At 46.4% G+C, this 21478-nt stretch overlaps 1 protein-coding gene across 4 annotated transcripts; it reads right to left on the reverse strand.

The window, feature by feature from the left end:
• Positions 1-1741: 1741 nt before the first annotated feature.
• On the reverse strand, positions 1742-21350 carry TWSG1 (twisted gastrulation BMP signaling modulator 1). Of its 4 annotated transcripts, none has more exons than XM_040550040.1 (5): positions 21245-21350; positions 20259-20489; positions 14477-14576; positions 10283-10549; positions 1742-4155 (listed from the first exon to the last, which is right to left on the reverse strand). In XM_040550040.1, the coding sequence occupies exons 2-5, from the start codon at positions 20385-20387 to the stop codon at positions 3974-3976; spliced, it is 678 nt and encodes a 225-aa protein (XP_040405974.1). In that variant the 5' UTR covers positions 20388-20489; positions 21245-21350; the 3' UTR covers positions 1742-3973. The 4 variants fall into 4 exon arrangements, with proteins under 4 accessions (XP_040405974.1, XP_040405975.1, XP_040405973.1 ...); XM_040550041.1 differs by having other exon boundaries at positions 20259-20470; positions 21245-21334; XM_040550039.1 differs by lacking the exon at positions 21245-21350 and adding an exon at positions 20609-20819.
• Positions 21351-21478: the final 128 nt, after the last annotated feature.

Genomic DNA, 21478 nt, shown 5'->3' on the forward strand with positions numbered 1-21478 from the left:
GATATAAAAAAACTTGCATCTTGGCAGCCATACCTCTCGGATTTGTGTGAAAGGGATCTACTTTGTTCCTTGCAATTTGCTATGGGAGCAGCACAACTCTTAATGATGTACTACTTGGTGAAACGTCGTGCCACAAACATGTCCTGCCACCAGGGTTGGCAAACGTCTGGGTGGGGGAACCCCAGTGTGGTACCTGGACACGTGACCCCTCCAGGGCTGTCCCACCACAGCCCATGGGCCGTGTGAGTCCCATCACCGCGAGCGATGGGAGAGGTTCTCCAGAGCTTACAGGGGAGCAGCTGCCTGCAGGGGTACGGGACTCCTTACGGGATGTACGGGAAGTGTGTTTTGAGATCATGGACAACTTACTATGGGAGTTGTAGGAGTAAGACAAAGGCAGGGAAAGAGGGGGATCAAGGTTAACCCCGCCAGGTTAAACTACAACGACTAAGAAGGGGCAAAAGAGGGATAATAAGATAAAAGCAGCCAGTCAACTGTGAACGGGGTGCCAGTCAGCGCACTCGCCTGGCCATGCCCCGCAGCTCATCGCTTCGGTCTGTCCCATCTTGTCATTGAACCGTTCTCCTGGATGAGGGGGGCTCTGTGCTGCATGTGTGGAGCTGGAAGTGCCAGCCCCCGGAGAAGGGACCACAGGTCACAGGGGCACTGCATGTCTTGGGTGGCCGTGGCTGGAGAGACCTGAGCGTGCGCAAGTCGCGTGGGTTTGTATGGCAGTGCAGGACCAAACCAGACCAGCCAGCAAACAGGATGGAAGGCTTGGGAGGCAGCTCTCGAAGCAGCAACAACTTTGGTGTGGATACTGGAGAGACCAAAGACATCATTAGACACGAGCAGGTGCTTATATTCATTTTTGAAGGACTAGGTGTACAACCCACTAAACTAAAAGCATGTCAGGAACCCTAAGAAGTGACAGGAAGGCAATGGCACATTATGACCGTTGCACTTGCTCTCTGCACAGCATCAATGGTTCTGAAATTTAGGAGCAACAGGTACCTGTGAAGAAAACAAAACAGAAAAACCCAAACCAACTGAAGAAAACTTTCTCTACATTTAGAGAAAGAATCACAAAAGGCCTTCAGCCATCTTCTTAGAACCCCAACCAACTAGGGATTTGTATAATTTCTTACTGCATGCATTCCCTTTTTTGCTCCCCTTTCAATTTGGTTATTAAGGACAGATGCTTTACCCTGAGAAGGTTCCAGCCCAGGAAAGTATTTAGGCATGTTCTGTATTACCATCCATGGAGGTATTTAAAAGGTGCATGGAGGTGGTGCTTAGGGACATGGTTTAGTGGTAGACTTGGCATTGCTAGGTTAGCGCTTGGACTTGGTGATCTTAGAGGTCTTTGCCAACCTAAATGATTCTATGAAATATTCTAAAGGACGTATTAGGTGATTGTTTGCCTGTATCTAGAGCCATGGAAAATAAGAACCTCCAAAATAAATCAAGATTTTCCTTGCAAAATGGACTAGGACTTAAATACGCAACCTTCCAAAACAGTTAGATGCTTGTCAGAAGGCACATTTTGACTATTGAGAAAATTCTACTTTATTGATTTGTATGAAGAACGAGCTTAAAAGGAAACCACAGATTTAGTACTGGAAAAATAGGGTTGCAGAGTTAATTCTCTGTGTTATTCCATTCATTTAGATTAGTAACTTTTCTACTATGATTCCTGGTAACATTTGCCTTGACGAAATCATGAGAATGAAAACACATGGAACAGTAATGTCTTTTTATTAAAATACCTCTTAAAACACTCGTCGTAATAAAATACATTTGCTATTGCTGTATGACATTTGCATACACGCAATGCTTACAGCAAACTCTAGACAGCGTTAAGAATTACAAAAATAAGGCAAGCCCCAGAAAGTGTGCGTCCTCACTACCTACGTCTCAGGCCATTACACAGACAAATGTATTTACAATTTTATGCTGTTCCCCCAGTGTGTTCCCAGACACGCGTTAGGCAAGTCCCCTCCACCCTCGCTGTTCCTTTGACTTGACCTCACAGTGAAATTCTGGCGATGTGAGTGGAGTTGGTGTCACAGACCCACGACAGCAGGTGCCTACCCAGAAACATCAGCCCTGTTTTTTTTTTTCCTCTCTCAGAAGATTCTGAACTACGATAGTGTTTTAAATAATTTAACACTGCGAAGTCTTAAACACGCTAGTGACCTGCAGGAATGCTTCCTACATGCTTTCTGTCTTGGTGAAGAACAACGCATCGTCCTCCAGCCAGAAACAGGCACAGCTGCTCCTAACGTATTCTCTCTCTCCATTCATTGTAAGAAAATCGGGAAAAAGAAAAGATAACATGAATTGTCAAATACGCAAAGATCAACTCCTTCATTACAAGCTAGGTTCTTCTATTCACATCTATGATTTTTTATCACTTAATTGCAAGTTTAAAGTATGCAGGTACTCCATTATCTACTAGTTCAAAACAAATATTCATCTTTCAAGTACTTCTTTACAGCTGAAAAAGAGACTGAAGAAAGTAACGTTATTTCACAAGAGTATTTATATATGGTCTTGTTGAAAGAGCTGTACGAAAATGAAAAAAAACACTCAGGCAACCATAATAAATGGAAAATGACTGCTTTCATTTGTACATGGTACAGATACACAGGTGTGACTAGGAAACAGTGTAATCCCTCTAGACTGAGGTTAGTGAGAGAAACATGACTAGTCAAATTCTTTCTGTGTGCATATAGATATATGCATATATATGCATTAAAAAAAAACAAAAAGTCAAGGAGTTAAAAAACACACCATTATAAATACCAGAAGCTGAACCTTAACTACTCACACACTTTATTCCTGTACTTAGTACCATTATCAGTGGAGACTTCATTGGGTCATAACAATCGCCATGTAACTGTCAACATATCAAAATTCTCTCTTACAGACATGGACAGTGTTCTGTACTCGGAACACCCTAACTTTGCCTTTGAGGACACATCTTCAATGACAACATCTCATGGGAAAAAAAAGAATTAAGTTTTGGAATAAATATTCAGAGCAAACTAAATGTGAACATGTCTGCTGCCAGCTGCTCAACCGTAGCACTTGCTAGTTCATGCTGTTTCATTCTTCTTTATCCAGTTAGTCATTAAATTCATAATAAACTTTCATGTTCCTTTTACTGCACTGAATGTTCAGAAATTAAGCGACCCTAGAGAACAGTGCAAAAAGAGGGAGATGCAACTGCACCTAACAGCCTTATTTTCGTATTTAAGAAAAGACTGAAAAGATTTTTTTCAGTTCCCAATGTACTGAAAAGTGCAGGGCAAACGAAACTTGTAGAAGTGTCCCGTACAGTGTTTTGTTGGGCAGCCCTTCTAAGAAGTTAGGATTTTATCCATGACAACCCACATTCTGAACTTGAAGTGAAAGCTTTACTTATTCTTCAAATACTATTTTCACGATAGAAGGCTGCGCTCAGGAAATGGAGGGTAATAAAGTTTGAAAACAAAAACAAAGACCAAAACCAAACCAAAAACCTAAAGAACAACTCTCCCTCTTCAACTCCGTATCCATTTAATTATTTGTTGAACTTAGATGATGGGAATCTCATTACCATATTCTTAAGGTTTCCCTACTCTAAACTACTAGCTATAGTATTACATTCTGAAAACCAATACAGTCAATAGTTTGAAATCAGAGGAAAACAATCAGAACAGCAAGGAGGAGCATGGCTGTACCATTCGAACAGAAACAAAGAAAAATAAACTTTAAACATAATGTTGAAACATCTACAAGTTAGCCTTGCTTGAATTAAAAAAAAAAAAAGGAAAAAAGTTTCAAATTTTATACACCTTTTTTCAACCAGCTACATTTAATTGCAACCAGTAGGCACTCCACCACAAGGCAGTGTTTTCCAATCCCCAGCTCTGAACTGAGAGGGATTACTTTGGCCTCCATGTTACTGCATTACAATTTTCCTGCTTCAAAACATACAGTTCATACATTTTACAGTTTTGCTGCCATAGTCGATACATTCTGGCCCAATACACTCACAGCAGGCGTTGTGAAACCATCGGTATTTGGATGCTCCCATGGACTCGCAAGAGATCTTGCACTGATGTATCGACATGCAGTCATCAAAATACACCACAGTACACATGTGTTCTAAACCAAGAAGGGGAAAAACGGTTTTAAAGGTCTTAAAGTATTTTAAAAGGTCAGTTAAAAATTAATTGCACATATCGCTTTTGAAGTAAGAGTGCAAATCGTCATGACTGCGAGGCATAAAGAAAAAAAAGGTGATAGGGAAAGCTGAGAAAAGCAGAGACTCTAGGTGAGTGAAATCGATTAATTTTAAGTTCTCAGTGTCTACAGCTCAGCCTGTTGTCTGCTATGATGAGCTACGCCAAAATAACAAACAAGCACGTGTCCCCTGGAGGTACAATCCTTAGCAATAAGATACCACTTTTACTGTTGCTAGCAGTTATTATATGTTATCACAGACTACTTAAGTTTTAGAGAAGTTATTTTAAAAACATCAAACCCCACTCGTTTAAGTATAAACATTTTCTCCTCGTCCCCATGATTCAACAGCATTCTTACACCACATGAAATCAATGTGTCTAGAGCTATGTTGTCCCATTTTCCTCAGCCTGAAACAGCACACTTTTCTAATTATTATTTTAAGCAGCACCAGTTTTACTACGAAGATTAGGAAATCCTCTCTGCCTTTTTGTCTAAGCACCGTCTTTGTTGTTCTAACATCCATGCAGTTACTTGAAATGCCGTGAAGTTTGGTGTTGTAACCCAAAACCGGAGCTGAGGCTTTTACCACAGCTACAAAACAAAAACCATCCCTCCACCGTCGGCTTCCAATTCCCCAAGCCGATAGATCGCTCCAACTTTTTTCTCTGCTGAGCAGGTGATTACACCACAGATAACTCTTCATCCTCCAAAGGATCTTGACTGCACCATATTTACCCCCAGTGTAGGGATTTGTGAGCTGGGAACGTCAGGAGGCTTTCTAGCCTATTTCTGCTTAATGTGTGTGGATCCAGAAGAAATGTACTGGCCTGCATCCCAAGGAGGATTAGGAAAATGTAATCCAAACGTAGGTAATAAATCAGACCGTGTTGGTTTCGTTGTTGTTGTTTTTCTTTTTTTATAATGATTACGGAGATACGGAGAAGGGGAAGCAACCAAAGGACGCTAGGAGCGATGCAGCTGTTAACCACAGCTTTTATGCTGCCAGCCCACTGAAAGCAAGGGAGTATTGGCTTCTTTGTTCAGGCTCTGCACTGACAAACTTCTTGCAGACACCTCACACAATGCGAGAGGCGTGAGGAGTCTTGAGGAGGAAGTGCAGAGCCATAGCTGAGGCGGTTTTCGGCTCCCAGGAAAGCTGTGCTGTGAGTAAAGCTGCAGTTATTCAAGAAATCTTGGAGAACTTGAAGTACTGCTGGGAACGTCAACAAAAAACGCAGTGGCTGTCTAAGTCCTGTCCCATTCTTGGCACTTCTTTCTACAACCCTTGAAAATAAGGCCCAGCAGGCACCCACATACACCAAACAGTCCCAGGACACCAGGGCACCCCCCTGTTTTTGTCCTCCTCACTGCTCACGGGAGGTGCTCAGGCACCAAATGGAGGCACAGAGCTTCTGCCACAGGCGATCCTAAATCTTCCTGGATTAGCTGGGATTAGAATAGTTCAGTAGGAAAGGACCTACAAAGATCTGCGAGTCCAACCGCCTGACCACGTCAGGGCTAACCAAAACTTAATGCACATTACCGAGGGCATTATCCAAATCTCTTGCTGCGAAATCAGCTCTTGAGATGCCACCTCCACCTGACTGACCCTAATCTCCGGACCAGCTGCAGAAGGCACAACCACTCGGGGCTGAATAGCAGTAGAACAACCTTTTTAAAAAAAAAAGCCGAAGTCCGTAATTTCTAGGATGCAAAAATCAACGTCACTGAGCTACCCCAAGCTGAAGTTCCCATCTCCTGCTCAGTGCAATACAGCCCACGTGTGCTCTACATCGGTGGCTCAGGACACAGCCACAGCCTGTGGAAAAAGCAGGCTGTAACACGAAGAGCAGAGCACACGGAGCTACACACAGCTACACCTCCCTGCTCCTCCTCAGCAGGGCCGGTGTTTCTGCACAGATGCCGAATTTTTGAAAGAGCTCCTCACGCTAAGCATGAAATCCCTCTTTACAGGCTACAGAAAGAGGGTCGTAAAAAAATAACTACAACCAACCAAAACTGCTGGCTCAGTGGGGATCTGGGAGAGTATTTAAGTTGTTTCACAAACCTAATTACGCAGGCATCGCTGACTCCCTTGGCGTAGATAAAAAGGATGCTACTTACTGCATTAACAGCTCTTTCATTAGCATTTTGTCAATTTTCACACAGGAAGGACTATCAGATACAGATGGATGGGGAAGGAGAGCGGCAGGAGACCGCCAGCTACCTAGCTCTTTCTTGCCTCAGAATTACATGAAGGTTGTGTGGGAGAAACAACAATCTAGAATCAAGTTTAAATTCAAAACGACCAGAAGAAATGGACTCGTGTCTCTGTCAGTCTTTGCTACAATACTCTTGGTATGAGATCTGTACCGGTAAACTATGGAGGAATTTAGGAAACAGTCCCATCCTTGTAAGTTAAGGAAAAATGCTTGTCTACAAGATGAGCAGACCTCAGAAACCTCCCCATTTAATTACAAGTCCCTGTACGCCACCTTTGAAATTAGAAATGCTATGCAAGTCAAGCTGTCTGTTTGCTGGTAGAAGAGGAGGTAACTCTCTCAGGCAGCCATATCATATGTTAGAAGTCAAAAAACAACAAGAAAACACATTTTTTTAGTATCTTCTTGTCACACCTACAGAGGTAGATGCCCTTTACAGGACTGCCAGACCTTCCCTACCTGGCTGGCACTTGCGGGAAGCCTAGGGCCAGAGCTGACGCCATGCGCCGTGTCACCGAGCAGTTTAGGTCGGAAACCCTCAAACTACAAAGCACATTTTGTTTCATCAGCTGCCAGAAGATTATCTGACTTCCCCCTCTCCCTCTTGCCAACATCCTGTCATCATCTGCAGCACTTAAGCTTGTTCAAACATCTGAACTCGCTGCTCAGAGCTCTGAGGGTATCAGCTAAAAGCAAAGCAAAAAAACAAGGATAAAGCGCAAATGTAACCCAGATTAATAACCACTGCGAGTAGTGGATCAAACGCCAGAAGCCACCGATATGAAGAGCTCCACGTTCACCAGAGGAGCGGGAAGACACTCGTTAGGATAATAACGGGGAAGCTTGACGTGGTGGCCGCGGTAGGCCGGGGCAGGGCTTTACGTCCCGCTGCGTTCCCCCTTGGCGCTGATCCGCAGCCCTCCTCCTCCTCCTCCTCCCCCTCCCCCCGGGACCCGGTGGCTCCCCACCGCCAGGCACAAAGGCCTTTGGTTCCCAAAAAGCCAGCACTGCTTTTCCTGGCACCCGCCCAGGGCTGCATATAGCAAGTCTGGCGGCCGAGAAGCAGCTTCACGTCGATCCCTGCGTGAGGGCGGGCTGAAATTAAAATCAGAGGCAAGGGGTATTTATAGGCTGAGCCTCTCCAAATTTGGGGATGTTTTCCATAGGACAACACACAGCCTACTGTGCCCTTACCAAAACCTACATCTCTCCCTTTACAGGCAATGAAAGGAAGGGGCTGCTGCCAGCGCACCATGCTGGAGCGAAGCATGCAAGGATCCACAGAAGCAGCCCAAAATAGCGAGGCACAGCACTACGAAGAAAACATAAAGCATCTGTGTTCCTGCTCACAGGAGTATTTTTTCAAAGCCCTGAATGTCACAGCCTTAAAGACAACTGCCATCCGAAAGACATCTCCATCTGCAAGATCTGCCATTAGGACTAGCAGCATGTCTGGCAAGAAGGAAAGGGCACAGAGGCTGTCTTCAGTTTCTTCTGCTGCAGGCTAAATTTGTATTTACTGCGACTGAGCACGCAGCCATACGTGCACACAGCCCCATCCTCTGTTACAGTGGTTCCTCTCCCACGTGCTGGCTTGTGAAACCACAGCGACTTGATTATGGGACTGAACTTTGCATGGGAAGCAGCCATCAGACTCCTGCAAGTTCCTGGGCTCCGCTCCCTCTGCGTGCCCATGCTAACCAGGCTCTTCGGCACTTCACCTCCTACCCCTCCACCTTTTAGTCATTGCTTCCCCAGTAAGCTCAGCCAAAAAGTTTTAGAAACAATGCCACCGCATGGGTGGCGTAACGTCCAACACACCAGATGCAATTGCCCGCGCGTCCTTGCTTCCACCATAACAAACATCAACTGACCAAGGCCGGCAGCCAATTTTTCTTTCCACCTCTTGTTCTCACAGCTCGATTCACCAGTTTTTAGAAGCAAACCTTAGCATGACTCCTCAACAGGGTTACGTATTTAAAAGCATAGGGTATTGAAAGCCATTTTCTACCTTTTCCAGTTCTTCACTGATCACTAAGATGGAGGAGGCATAGCCAGAGATTACAGAAATGGCTCTGACATTTATTTCTCTTCTAAGTGTCTACCGAAGCCCGAAAACCGGTGGTATTTGGTAGCTATTTCCAAATATAACTGTTGGTTTTGGAATGTCATCATTCCAGTGAAAGCTCTCTCAGCCTCATCTCTAATAGGTCCTTAGCAAATGAAATGAAGGAAACTTTTGACTACGAAAAAATTGCAGTTATGTATTTGTCTGTGCTGTTAAACTCAGAACTCCTCCACACCCTTGAGATGCAATTCACATTCCAAGTTTAATCCAAAGCTATCATTAGCCCGTCCTGTTGGTACGGTAGGAAAGGACTGTCGGGGAACGGCCATCCGGGCTGCTGTACCTAAGTACAGTGGGCTATATTCAAGATTGTTCCAGGCACAGTTTTTTTTCCAAGTATAATTTACATCCTTAAATACTGTAGTGTTTGCACACATGGCTTTTTGTGGCTTGCCATTTAACGTGGCTTTCTGCATCGCTCTCATAATGGTGACCAAGCGTTTTAATAACGTCAAAGACACATAAACGAGATGTTTTCTGACCATCTGGCTTCCCGGTTCTGGAATTAATTTATTTTTCTAACGTGCCTTAACCAAAGGAAGTTAGAAAAGTTGCCATTACAGTTCCATTTAATCAATAGCAGTCCTGCTCAGAAACATAACTAGGTCAAAGGTTCACGATGGCATGGAAAAGCAGCGTGTCCATCAATTAGGGTATCTTGCCTCGATAAGATAAAAGAGCCATCACAACAGCGACATGCGGGGTTACTAATACTTAAAAGTGTGTGTTGGGAAGGAAACAAAGCATTAATTACACTATAATAAAACAAATCAGATGCTCTTTTCCCCTGTTGAGCAGCAATCTTATTAAGAACGGTTTATGAGATTCTTTTAAGTCTGATGTAATGATTTGCATGGAAGAGTATTTCAGGTTTAGTATAGAAACTGAGAGGCACTGAGAATTTTTCTTATCCCACTGTTGTCATACCTCAAACTTCTCATCTTTTACCCTCTCACCCAGCACACAATACTCTAGAGTGTGTCCTCCAAACTGAAGCTGGAAATATATTATATATAAAATAAATATAATTATATATACATATATATAAAGTAAGGGCAGTAAGTCCTTATGTTGAAAGCCTGCTACCCCCAAAGTACTTATTTTTAAAATTCTCTGTCAAATCCCTCCTCAACATAGGTAGTCATCTCGCTAATTTTACTCAGGTTTACTATTAATGCTGGATTTTCCACAAACCAGAGCTCGAGTTATGCCAGCTCAGACCTAAGAAGTAAACACCCACCCCAGGTGCCGTGGTTTATGGCACGTTGCTTTCTCACGCCTCTAAAGCCAGGCATTTCAGTCGCCTAGCGCTGCACCGACACAGTGATGTGGGTTCAGTTTGGGTCTGTCCTGTCTCCTAACCTACAGGTATCTGCTTCAAAGGACATACCTTGCTGGTGCCCACGAAATAATCTGAACAAACTGCCTCATGCCACAGGAGGAGCTATACGGATGACAAACTCGCATTGTTCAGTGTCCCCTAAGATCCTCAGTCACTTTAACACCGTCTTCCAGGTTCCTCAACACTTTTGCTTCACTCTTTTTTGTTATGTCACGCTCAGAATTAGCCTGAACTTTTCACGTATTTTATACGGGAAAAGAAGAAGCTAGCACAGAGAAGCACAGAAGATGCACTGAGAAAGCTCCTGGAAGAGACCAGAGGAAGCGCCAGGAATTCAGACCCTCTGCTCATTACCTTTGTCGCTAGAGTAAGGTGCGTGGACGTTGTTGCTCGGAACAGAGACGTTCTGATGCTGCGGCTGGTTCACCGTTTCTAAAAAGGAAACTAGGTTCTCGTGATGCGACAGTTCTTCTGCAACGGGGAAGGAAACAATATTCCAGTTCAGCTGGGTATCCCCTTCTGTGAGCGCCCGGAAAAGTGAAGGAATTGGTTCGTGCAACTCCTCTACAGTACTCTTGGACGTTGGCGGCGTGTCACTGTAATTGCGAGGGTTGCACATACCTGCAGAGGAACGAGAGAGCAAGTTACACGAAACTCCCTGAACTCTTCTTGGAACACACGGGAATATTTAGGATTTTTTTTTGAAATTTGTTTTTTAATAAGCAGAACAAAGCCCTTTTATATGTATCCCGGTCTTAATAATATCCCCACCAAAGACAGCAGGGCTGGCTTTCAACATCGGCAGGTTTCAGATCTCTGCGGACCTCCACAAAACACACCTGCAACCTGTGAGATCCAAGAGAAAAGAAAAACCTCTTTTTCACTTCTCTTTCTGTGCTATAGCATTACACATTAGAACACGAAGAGTTCAGCGGAAGGTTTGTTTCCCCTGGGAAAGGAGACAAAGCGCGGCGTAATCGATACCAGCACGAATCTGGAATGGAAGCTTCCGACTGAACCAAGATAGTATCTTGACAAGCCCTGAGGTACACGAAACTTTTGATCACAATTCAAGTATTCGATCTCCTTTGCTTCAGCAGTGTATTAGATCTTACTAGTCACCTGCCGGGGTGCACAGATCAGTATCAGGAGAGAGAGCAGGAGCCTGAATTACTTTACCTGCTTAGACATGGCTGAGGTGTACCTGGCTTTTCTACTTAGTTGGAGGGATTGCTACAGGCAAAAATGTTTATTTCCTTTCTACCTCTGCCACATTTTTCTCCATCTCCTGGGGAATCTTTTTTGAAGCCTATTGTCCACCTCTGCAGTCCTCTTTGACAGTTCCTACAAAAAGGTTTTGTGACGTGCAATGCAGGGGCCAGTTTTTCATTAACCATTTAAACACTACTGTGTATTACCAGCCATGAAACTGCAGGGTACCTTCATCTCATCAAAACATTGAAGCCTCCAAGACTGAAAAGAAAAATTGTATCTGCAGAGGTATTTAAACCCAGAAGCCATAAAATAGTATCAGAAGTCACCTGGCAAGAGACAGAGAAATCTATTTTCCTCATGTACATCTGGATATCGTTTTGGGTAGTTTCACAGATACAGTTTTAGACAGCTACAGCTGCAGAGCGAAACAATCCTTAAATACTCTTCTTTCAAAGCCATATGGGACGTACACGTTTGAAGTCTACCTGCCCCACACGTTCAGAAAAGCATCTCTTGCCCTGTAGACACACCGGGAGTCCGGCTTCAGAAATCATGTGTAACTAGAACTTCACACAAAACCACAATCTTTTCAGTTTAAGTTGGCGTATTTCTGTAATGAACAAAGAGTAAAGTTTGCCTGTGACAATTTCAGCATGAGACCTGACAAACCTCAAGCATGCAGTCGGCATGGCCAGCATCTAGTAACAGAAACAGCACCTGATAGGCAACTCCTGTAAAAGGGTGAGTACTGGATAGAAAAGGGAAAAGCCTCTCTTCCGAAGAACATTGGGTCGCGCTAAAAAACAATTCCACTTAAGCCAGCTTCCCACTGTGAACACTTATTTTGCTACTCCTCATAAAACAATTTGTTATTCGCAGATGTTCTTGGACTCAGTACTTTAACTAAAAATTTGTACCGCTGCATTATCACCTTTTAGTGAACCCTTGGAATATTCACAATAAACTTGTAATAAGGAAAGCCCACCTAAAATTTAATTAGGAAGGTATCAACGTGGCACAGACACATCAAGAGACGTTGTTGTGAAATGGAAACCAGTGAGCTTTTCCAGAAGCCACCTCTGTCAAGTTAGATGTGAAGGTGGATTTCACCAATAAGAAGGACACACGGGGGAAAAAAAAGCAAAAAAAGCAGAAAGAATGTTTATCAAATGACTGCAGAACGCATACAGTTTGTGCGCATATCAATCCAATAAGAAGATACTATCTTATAATGAACCAAGAAACCACTGCTCATACCATTGGTAATTGCTCATTCCACAAAGATCCTTCCTCTTACTATTTGTTATGGTATTTTAAAGTGTAATTACAGTACAGTAGCTTTGGTTAAAATGAAAATAAAAAGCTTAACTTATGAGCAACTGGTAAGGAACAAACATGTCCACATTACTGCTCTGGAAGGCAATGATTTATGACAAAATATGGTAACTAGATTTTAAAACATAACTAAGACACTATGCTAGAGCTACGTCTCTTGTAACGGAAGGAAATGCAGATGTGTTCGACCGTAAAAAAAAAAAAAAAAAAAAAAAAACATAAAATATTCCTGCCAATTTAAGTACTTTCCTTTCTTTCCTGCCTTCCTCTTACCCAACTCTCTTACTACAGATTGTTACTGAAAATCCAAGTTCCCGACCAGCATCACAGCCCCCCCAGGGATTTCAGCCAGCCACAGAGCTGTACCCTGCATTCCCAAGCACTCCCAACCCATCTTTCTGGGGCACGGATGCGAAGATGCAGAAATGGACTGTTGAAACAAGGGAAGCAAGAACGCCAGGGAAATCTCTCACCCCCACTCTACGTTAAAGGGAAGTGTAGTTCCTTCTGAACAGGGCCACACCACGCCGCCAACAAGTTCTGAGGCACCAGCAGAACCATCAGGAGATGTTTTTGTTTTCCCAGTGCTGGGAAACTGAAACTAAAACCTTGCTAACTTCTCTCCTGGGTAGCACTATGGGAAACAGCAGCGGAACAGGGAGTAACCTGCGGATTTAGAAAAAGAAGCCCTGTGTGTAGACATGTCTTTTTTATTTCACAGTCCCAATAGCTCGGTTCTTCCTCCTCCTGCAGCACATCTCCATGCTGAGCCTTGCTTCCTACAGCAGATAATGCATTGTTCTGGAAGAGGGAAACCACCTCCACTCCTCCCCACCCTCACGACTGAACATGACCACAGTGTACGTCAGTATTGCATTACAAAAAGCAAGAAGACATTGGAAAGGCAAAAGGGGTGGGGAAAAAAGAATATAGATCACTTTTTAGTGAGCCCATTAAAAGATTTCAGCTCAAATAGAAAAACCAAACTCAAGACCTCCTTCTAAATTTATAACCAGCACAGGTGCAGGGGCTGAAAATACTTTATGCCACTGGGGAGAACGAGATAAGGACGGGAGCGTGCCACACTGCTGCTTACTGCAGGACGGAAAAGCAAAAGTAAGCGGGTGAGAACCAAGCAAGAAGCAATTTTGTTATGTTCACGTCGTGATGGAACAGGAGAAGCAAAGAACAGTGAAAAAGAGCACTTTGAAGCTAATCATCCTCATGGACTCAGAGAAGAACCAGCAGCCAGAGAAGCTGAGATCAGGTACAACAGTCAGGATGCCTCCCTCTCATGGGAGCCAGATGGATTGTGAACAGCAGGAGACTTCCAGCAACCACAGAAGGATGAAGCTTTCAGCACATTTAAAACCCAAGACAGAACGAGAACATACCCTCCTTCAGCAGGGGCAGCATTCACTTGCAGAACCCTTGGGGCTCTGAACACGATCTGTTAGTAATAATGCTGTTCTTGTCAGGGCTGTCATCTAATCCTGCGGCGCGATGCCTCTCTCTCACCTTCCAGAAAGCTCTTTTTGCAAACAGAAGAGCGAGGAAAGAGTTGGGCCGTGCATATTTACGACTAATCCCAAGGATTCACAGGGGAACTCAAAGCTACAATTGTCCCTACGCGGTACCTGTCAGTCCACTTCACAGTTAGAAACTCCACGTGTCCGGCCCCACGCAGCAGGCGCTGCATGGTTTCAGTGAGATGCCAAATTGAAAAAAAGTCTGTGTTTTAGAGGCAAAACTAACAGTCAGTGATGATACTAACCCAGCAAATGCTGGACCACCACCAGGCCTCACTGCACAAAGCACATACGGCCTCCTGGCGTTTTGATCCCCACACTAATCCAGGCAGTACCCGCAGGGATGTTTAAAGCACAGATTCCGTCCTGGCCTTTCACTTCTGTGATGACTGTGAGCTCAACACATGGCAGGAGGAAGCAGTTTTGGGAAAAAAAAAATTGAAAATACCCCCAACAAATGCAAACTTACCAACGCAGTCACAGCACTCATCCCAAAGCGTGCCGAGGCAGAGCATGCACTCCTTACAGCAGGAACAGTTCCCTTCCCCTGGGCGGCACTGACACAGCTCCTGAAAACAACACGAACGTGTTACACCACAGCAAACCCAGACGTAACATGCCAGCAGGGCAGAGCAATTCTTCCTCCAGCCACAACTTGAATTACCATACTAAAAGAGCTCAGGACACTAACAGAGTGAGTAAATGGTAAAACACTTCTAGCCAAAGAGGCAATCAGAGTTTACAAAAGGATCTTTTGTGAGGTTTTTTTTTTTTAATTAAATTCTAAACACAGATCTGAAGTCAGCTAACAAGCGCTTAAAAGAGAAAAAATCCTATTCATGGGAAAGCTGTGTTTGCTTCTGCGTGCCTGAATCTACAAGTTCTTTGAACGCTTTTCCCATTTCCAGAGGAAATTCAAAGAAGGATGTTTCTTTATATATAAATAGTGTGCAGAAGTTATAATTTAGCTAAAATAGGAAGTTACCATAAGCAGCGCGCACATACTTCAGAAGACGTGCAATGTCTTCCATCACACCTATCCGTGGATTCTAAGAGGAACTTACTTGGTTAAGTCAGCTGGACAAAACTATTTTGTGCCTCTTTGGATGCTTGCTACACGTTGCTCTCCATTTGCAGTATTAGTAACTGTATGTGAATTTTTTATCCCGGGTCCAGCTGATTCACTTTTTGCTCTGAAGGAAACAACCTTCTTCTCCTACCTGCAAAACGACACCCTGGGCACTTCAAAGACTTCAGCAGTCTCCAGAAAGTGAAATGGTGTGCACATGTATTTTTCTTTAATCATAAAGGCTGGGAAGCAAGAGGACAAACCCCTTTTTCTTATTACCCAAACCTGAAGGCAGAGGTTTAGCAGTCCCGCTGAAGGCGTGCACTTGCGGACCTGGAAGCGTGGAAACATCCTACACGTACGGAGGAAATCTAAAAAGCAGGCGGTGTGCTTCCTCTAGCTCACAAGCACGTACTAGCCGTTCCAGTTCGGCCAAGAGACCGTGGCTAGCGGATGACAATCCACAGGCCTGGATTACGCCCTGGGCAAAACCTCACTTTTTAAACAAAAATTCCTCATTCCGCTATTATCCTGTTTGCTTCATCCCAGATTGAGAATGACAAATCTTCTCGAAGCCAGCAGAAAGATAAAATTCACAAACTAATGTGTTCTGCACAATGCTGAGAAGCTGTTGCCTGAGTAGTTTAATCAGGATTGTTTGCACTTTTGGGGGATCGAGCGTGAGCTCCTGCTGTCCACATGTGTTTCTGCGACACGCGGTCTTAAGCCTTATTTTGTTTACAGAGTGGAAAACTACCAAGGCTTCTTACTTCTTCATTCTCAAAGTTTATTCGTGTCACCTATTACTCTGCTGTTTCCAAGCGAAAGATGGAAAACAGGCTCATTAAGGAGATATACAAAGTTTTCCACAAGAGGAGACGCCACAGCCTTAGAAAGATGACTTATGTGAATGAATGACGCATTTCTAAAATATTTATCTTACAGTTCAATAAACAGATTGTGTCAGCCTCCAGAATAAAAAAGCCCGAATAGAACAACTTTTAAAACCAGCCATGAGTAAAGCACTGTTACACTGCCCAGAAAGCAATATTAATACGTATTAACATTAAAATAAAACTATATATTTGTTCTTCAACAATAAAACCGGGCAAACAACCCCAGACTTATTAAAGACGTTGCAACACCAACGAGCTAGTGTGTGGGAGGAGGTGATTCTCCATAAACTATTAAATGTAACATAAGGAATCAAAGCCAGAAAAATCACCAAATTCAAGCTGTTCCAGCTCTATAGACTGCACCATGAGAGTCCAAGAGAAGAGTGTTCTTACAGAACTAGGTGTAACCTTAAATTCTGCACTTGCAATAGAAAAAAAAAATCTTCCCGGTGTCCGTATGTGTACGGACTACCTCGGGATAGCGTCACCGTACCCACCGGTATCTTACCGATGTTATTCTTACAGGGAGGGCTTACGAACACCGTGATTTTTTTTAAATTTGATTTTGGTTTTGTTCTTTGCGTTCACTTTGGAGGAGGGAGAAGACGGAAGAAAGAGCAGCCAAGCTGGTCTCCCGCGCAGTCCTGCGGCTCCCCGCTCCCCGCGCCGGCCCGTCTCCTGCGGGCAGTCGCCGTATGTTTTTCCATACGTGCGTTTTTTGCACGTAGACGGCTTCCTTAACCGCTCTTGAGTTCTTCCCACTGACTCATCCCCGTTGGACACCCGCACAGGATACATCTTTTGAAAAGAATGCTTGCATGGGACGTGGGTGAAGCGGAGCCGAGTGAGGAACGCTCCCTGTTGATAGCTGGGGGTGGCGAGGCGTCAGTGGAAGAAAGTATTACTCATGAGCGAACCTGGCAGCCTCCCAGGCCGAACTACCGAAGGTGCACCAGAGAATGTATTTTGCTGGGCAAGAAATAAGCCTCCCAGTCTAAAAATACGGCACGGACTAGGAAGCAGACATGTTTGTACAATCAAGATATTTCTGCTCCGGAGAGCAAATAAAAAAAAAAAAAAAAATTTTACGAGGGATTTAACATCTGCGTTTTTTCAAAGCTTTCTTGAAGTGACAGAGACTATTTTCTCGGCGCGGTGAGAAACAGGACCTGGAGGCATTGGCAACCTCTTTGCAAACTGGAGGGGGGGGGGAGCGAAAGGAAAAGAGCTCATGTTTTTTTTTCCTAGAACAGTTAATAACAGCAAATCTCCTGGAAGCAAACCAGCCGGAATAATGCTGTTAACCCAACTGTGTTACGTACTACGGCTACAGAACACAGGCCAGCAGAAAGTTTTAGATACGTCAGCCCCAACGTTAAAACGGGGTGTTTATTTCATACCACGGGGCAAAAAAAAAGCCTTGGAAACGCTGAGGAGTTTGTGCCTGAGATTCCCAGGAGGCGAAGACCCAGAGGAAGGGAGATTTTAAGCCGAACGAAGGGGCAGAGCCTCGCGCTCCACGCGGCGCTTCATTAACCAAAGGGATCTGCAAAATCCTGGAACGCAGGCGCGGGGCACGGCCAGGGTCAGCTGCCTACCTGGGAAGCGAGGCAACGGCCACCCTAATCCTAATCCTAACCCTAACCCCAACCCTAATCCTAACCCCAACCCCCAAGCCGCAGTCGCTGGGGCACGGGAAGGAGCTGCATCCAAAGCCTTGGAGGGAACCAGTTTTGCGGTCCCTCCCTGCCTACGCTCCTAGGTCGCACCCGCAGCTCCCCCACCAACTGCAGGAATCCACAGAGCTTGTGCGAAGGCTAAGCTGATGCGGAGAGGTGCCTCTAGCTATTTGCTTGCAGATCTTTGCTTACAGAAAACATAAAAGCACAAAAAAAGCAAAAGCACCAGCGAAGCCAGGGCCCTCAAGACGCAAGCTGCAAGCCGAATGCGTGCGAGTTGTTGATCTCATGCTCTGTTCTGGACCTAACAAAATAAATATTTATGTAGGGACCACCCTTAACGCAGAGCAGCTCACGAGGAGTGGCAGTAATGACCGTACTGACTTCTAGCAGCGCTGGCAAAAATTATTTACGTTAACCGTATGCTTTTCAGGGCGCAGGTCCTCTGCCTGCCCGCCCCGCTCACCCAGGCAGCCTCGCGCCCTGCCTGCCTGCAGCTGCAGATGACAAACGCCGCGCCCTGCTTGCTGCCCCGCTCACCTCTCGGCTGCAAGCCGTGGATCGTGCCAAGCTGGGAGGGCTGCAAAAATAGGACAGGGGAACGCGCGACGCCACGGTCGAGCGAACTCGCCCGGCGCAGCACTGCGAGTTCAGACTCCTCCAGAAGAGTGTAGAGGGGGGAAGAAATTCGCGGATGTGCTCTACTTGTGCACCCACCCAAGAAATGAGCGGAATGAGCACGGAGTGAGCACGGACAGGCACATCAGGCCCGGCCACAGGACGCAGGTGGGCAGACGGCGAGAATGGGCATCGGAGTCCGAGTGCTCCGGGTCACAGAGGGGTCTTGGAGAACCGCACGTGGCTCTAATTTTGGGGAAACGCTCTAAGAGGGGGCTCCACGTCACCTACGCCAAGCAAGGGAGAGCGCATCCACAGTGAGCAGAGCCGCGCTACTGCCTTTTCACCGGCGCAGGGCCATGTCACCAGAGAGATGCTGGCGTGACCCCAGCAAACATCAGGCTCCCGAACATCAGGTATGGTGGCTCTCGAGCCCGACTCCCGTACAGGTACACGAGGACTTGGGACGGAGAGCTGTGTGCTTTGATGGGCAGTGGGGACCCAGCCATGGCAGGCAACAAATCCTCCCCGGCTTCCCCTTCACCCAGACCAACAGCTTTGCCCTGAATAGGGATCAACGCATCCGCGCCTCCGCTCTTGCTACTTGCGCGCCTCCCACACGACTGGCACCTTACTTTGGACAGGCTTCAAGCCTGGAGGTGACACGAAAAAATGCAAGGGAAGGAACCCGCACGTGCATCGGTTTGCCACAGCGCCCGGCGTATCTACACAAACACCGGCACTGTCTTCAAGAAGGAAAAAGTCAAAAGCTCCTCTCTTGTCCACACATTTAACGACTCTATAGACAATGGCTGAGCTAGGAGAAGCAGCATTTTATTTACTATCATTACTTTTTATTTTTAATTTAAAGTGATGGCGGTGTAGAAGCCGTAAAGAAGGTGGTTCGGCCTGCAGCCAGTCTTCATTCTGCTGGGTGCACTTGTGAATCTGGCAACTATTTTTATTCATAAACCAGATAAATAACATCTATGCAGAATGAAGTGAAGCGCACATGGAAATGCTTCATGCCACCTCCGCATCGTTTTTCAGACTGTAATTGTACATTTACTGTATGACTTACTAGCATACGGTATCTGCACCCTCTGCTTTTGCTTTTACAGTCTACAAAGAGCCACTAAGAAATATTTTAAAGAAACCGGAACAGACCATACGAAGGCTGGACTCACGTTTAACATCCACTGCCCCCAAGTTCAACTCACGAGTCCGTTTTTAGGCAGACCTGCCTGCTTTCGTTGGCTCCGAATGGCTCGCTGCCATTAGCAGCCAGAGGCCCTTCCTGGTCAGAAAGCTCTTCCAAAGGCACCTCGGGGCCCTGAGGCAGGTTGGCTCCGTGCCGGTGCCAGTTCTCTCAGGGGAGTTTTTGAGCATTTTTTCATCGTCCACGCGGACCGTATGTTATGGAGGCATCAGCATCAGCTATTGACCCTTGCCTGGGCCAGGAGACTCGAGAAAGCAGGCAGGTGGCAAGGTAAGGGGAACACGGACAGAGATGGGAACAGAGAAAGCACACTGAAGCTCTGGTATTACAGCTATCTTTAAAAAACAACAACATAACAAGAAGAAGCTGCCTACAGAAACCTTTCTCATAAAATGCCTGCTTTAATTTATAAGGATTGATCATAATATCACTGATAAAGAGGTAAGATACCGAAAACTAAGAGTGTGAGTGGTAGCGGCTTCTAACGATAGCCCAGTACTCAATCCTTGACTCGAAATCGTTTCCATTACAAAACAAATAAGAATTAAAAACATGCCCATACGCGCGTGCACTTAGTATTATCTACATAATGACTGTTAACCCGCACTTCTGTGAAGAGGAGACCATAATTCTTTAACAAAAGACGCACAAAACCCCAGTCCGTTAGTTAACGCAAAACACCAGCTACTGTTATCGTTGGGTCCTTCCGAGAGACAGCTCCCGAAGGGCTTTAAACGCTTAAAGGCGAGCGGAGGCGAGGCAGCCCCTACCTGTATGAGGCATTTACTGACATCGCTGGCGCAGAGGGCCTTGTTGCAGCCGGCGGCCGGCTGGGCCCACAGCAGGAGCAGGAGCAGCAGGACGGTGGCCGTGGGCGCTGCGACGTGCCGGGGCCTCATGGTGCCTGCGGCCGGGCGGGATGCGCCGAGATGGAAACCGGCGGCTCGAAGGGCTGTTGGAGCCGATGGTTAAATCCCACTTCCTTTCCCCCCTTGCAGTTCCTTAAAAGAAAGGGAAAAAAAAAATATAATTAAATATGGCATTTTGGGCATCGTAAGGGAGGTCGGACCCCTCCTCCCCCAGATTAAACTTCTGTATCTGGAGCTTTCTGCTGCGGCACCTTGAGGCTAAAGCCGCGGTGAGGTTGAGGTGAACAACCCCGAGCTCGCAGCACACCCCACAAGCAGTGACACTGAAAAAAAAAAAGGAGAAATCCCGGCAGGGACACCCGACAAAGCGGGCAGATAACCCTGGGCTACCACACGAGAGCCAAGCCGGTGTCACCCCTGATTCAGCTGCCTGTTTCCACGCTGACAGCCGCCACCCGGGCTGGCTCCCGGAGCACGCAGGAAGCGTTTATTTTATTTTGGGGCTAAAAAACAAAACAAAACAAAACAAAAAAACATTAACCAGCGCTAAAAAGCCCCAAACCCGACGGAGCCGGTCCCGGAGGCTTCACAGCGCGGCGCTCCCCGGGGCGCTGCAGGTGGCCGGAGCGGAGCAGCAGCGAGCCAAACCCGAATAAAAGGACAAAACCCCCCCCAAAAAAAGCCGGGACCGGGACGCGCCGGGCTCTCTGCGAGGCCGCATTGTTCTTACAGGGGGAAAAAACCGAAGCGAGCGGGGCGCCGGGCCGGGCCGGGCCGGGCCGCCTCCCTCCGGCGGCCGGGGAAGGCCCCGCTCGGCTCCCCCGGCTTCGCCCCGATCCCCCCCGGCCCCGCAGCCCCCTTCCCCCGGGCCCCGGAGCTCCCCTCACCGCTCGGCGGCGCCGCGGGCCGGGGGCAGCCCCCGCGCTCCAGCGGCGGCGGCTCCGGCAGGGACGGCGCGGATCGGCCCGGCCCGGCCCTCGCTCGGCCGCGGGCGGCCCCGCCTCGGGGAGCCGCCGGGACCCGCCCTCCGAGCGCTGCCGGGGCGGGTTTTGGGGCTGGGGGGGAGCCGGGGGGCGCTGGGGTGGGGTTTTTGGGGGGCTCGGAGGAACAAAGAGGCCGGG

The sequence above is a fragment of the Cygnus olor genome, chromosome 2 (assembly GCF_009769625.2).
Source record: "Cygnus olor isolate bCygOlo1 chromosome 2, bCygOlo1.pri.v2, whole genome shotgun sequence".
Taxonomy (NCBI): domain Eukaryota; kingdom Metazoa; phylum Chordata; class Aves; order Anseriformes; family Anatidae; genus Cygnus; species Cygnus olor.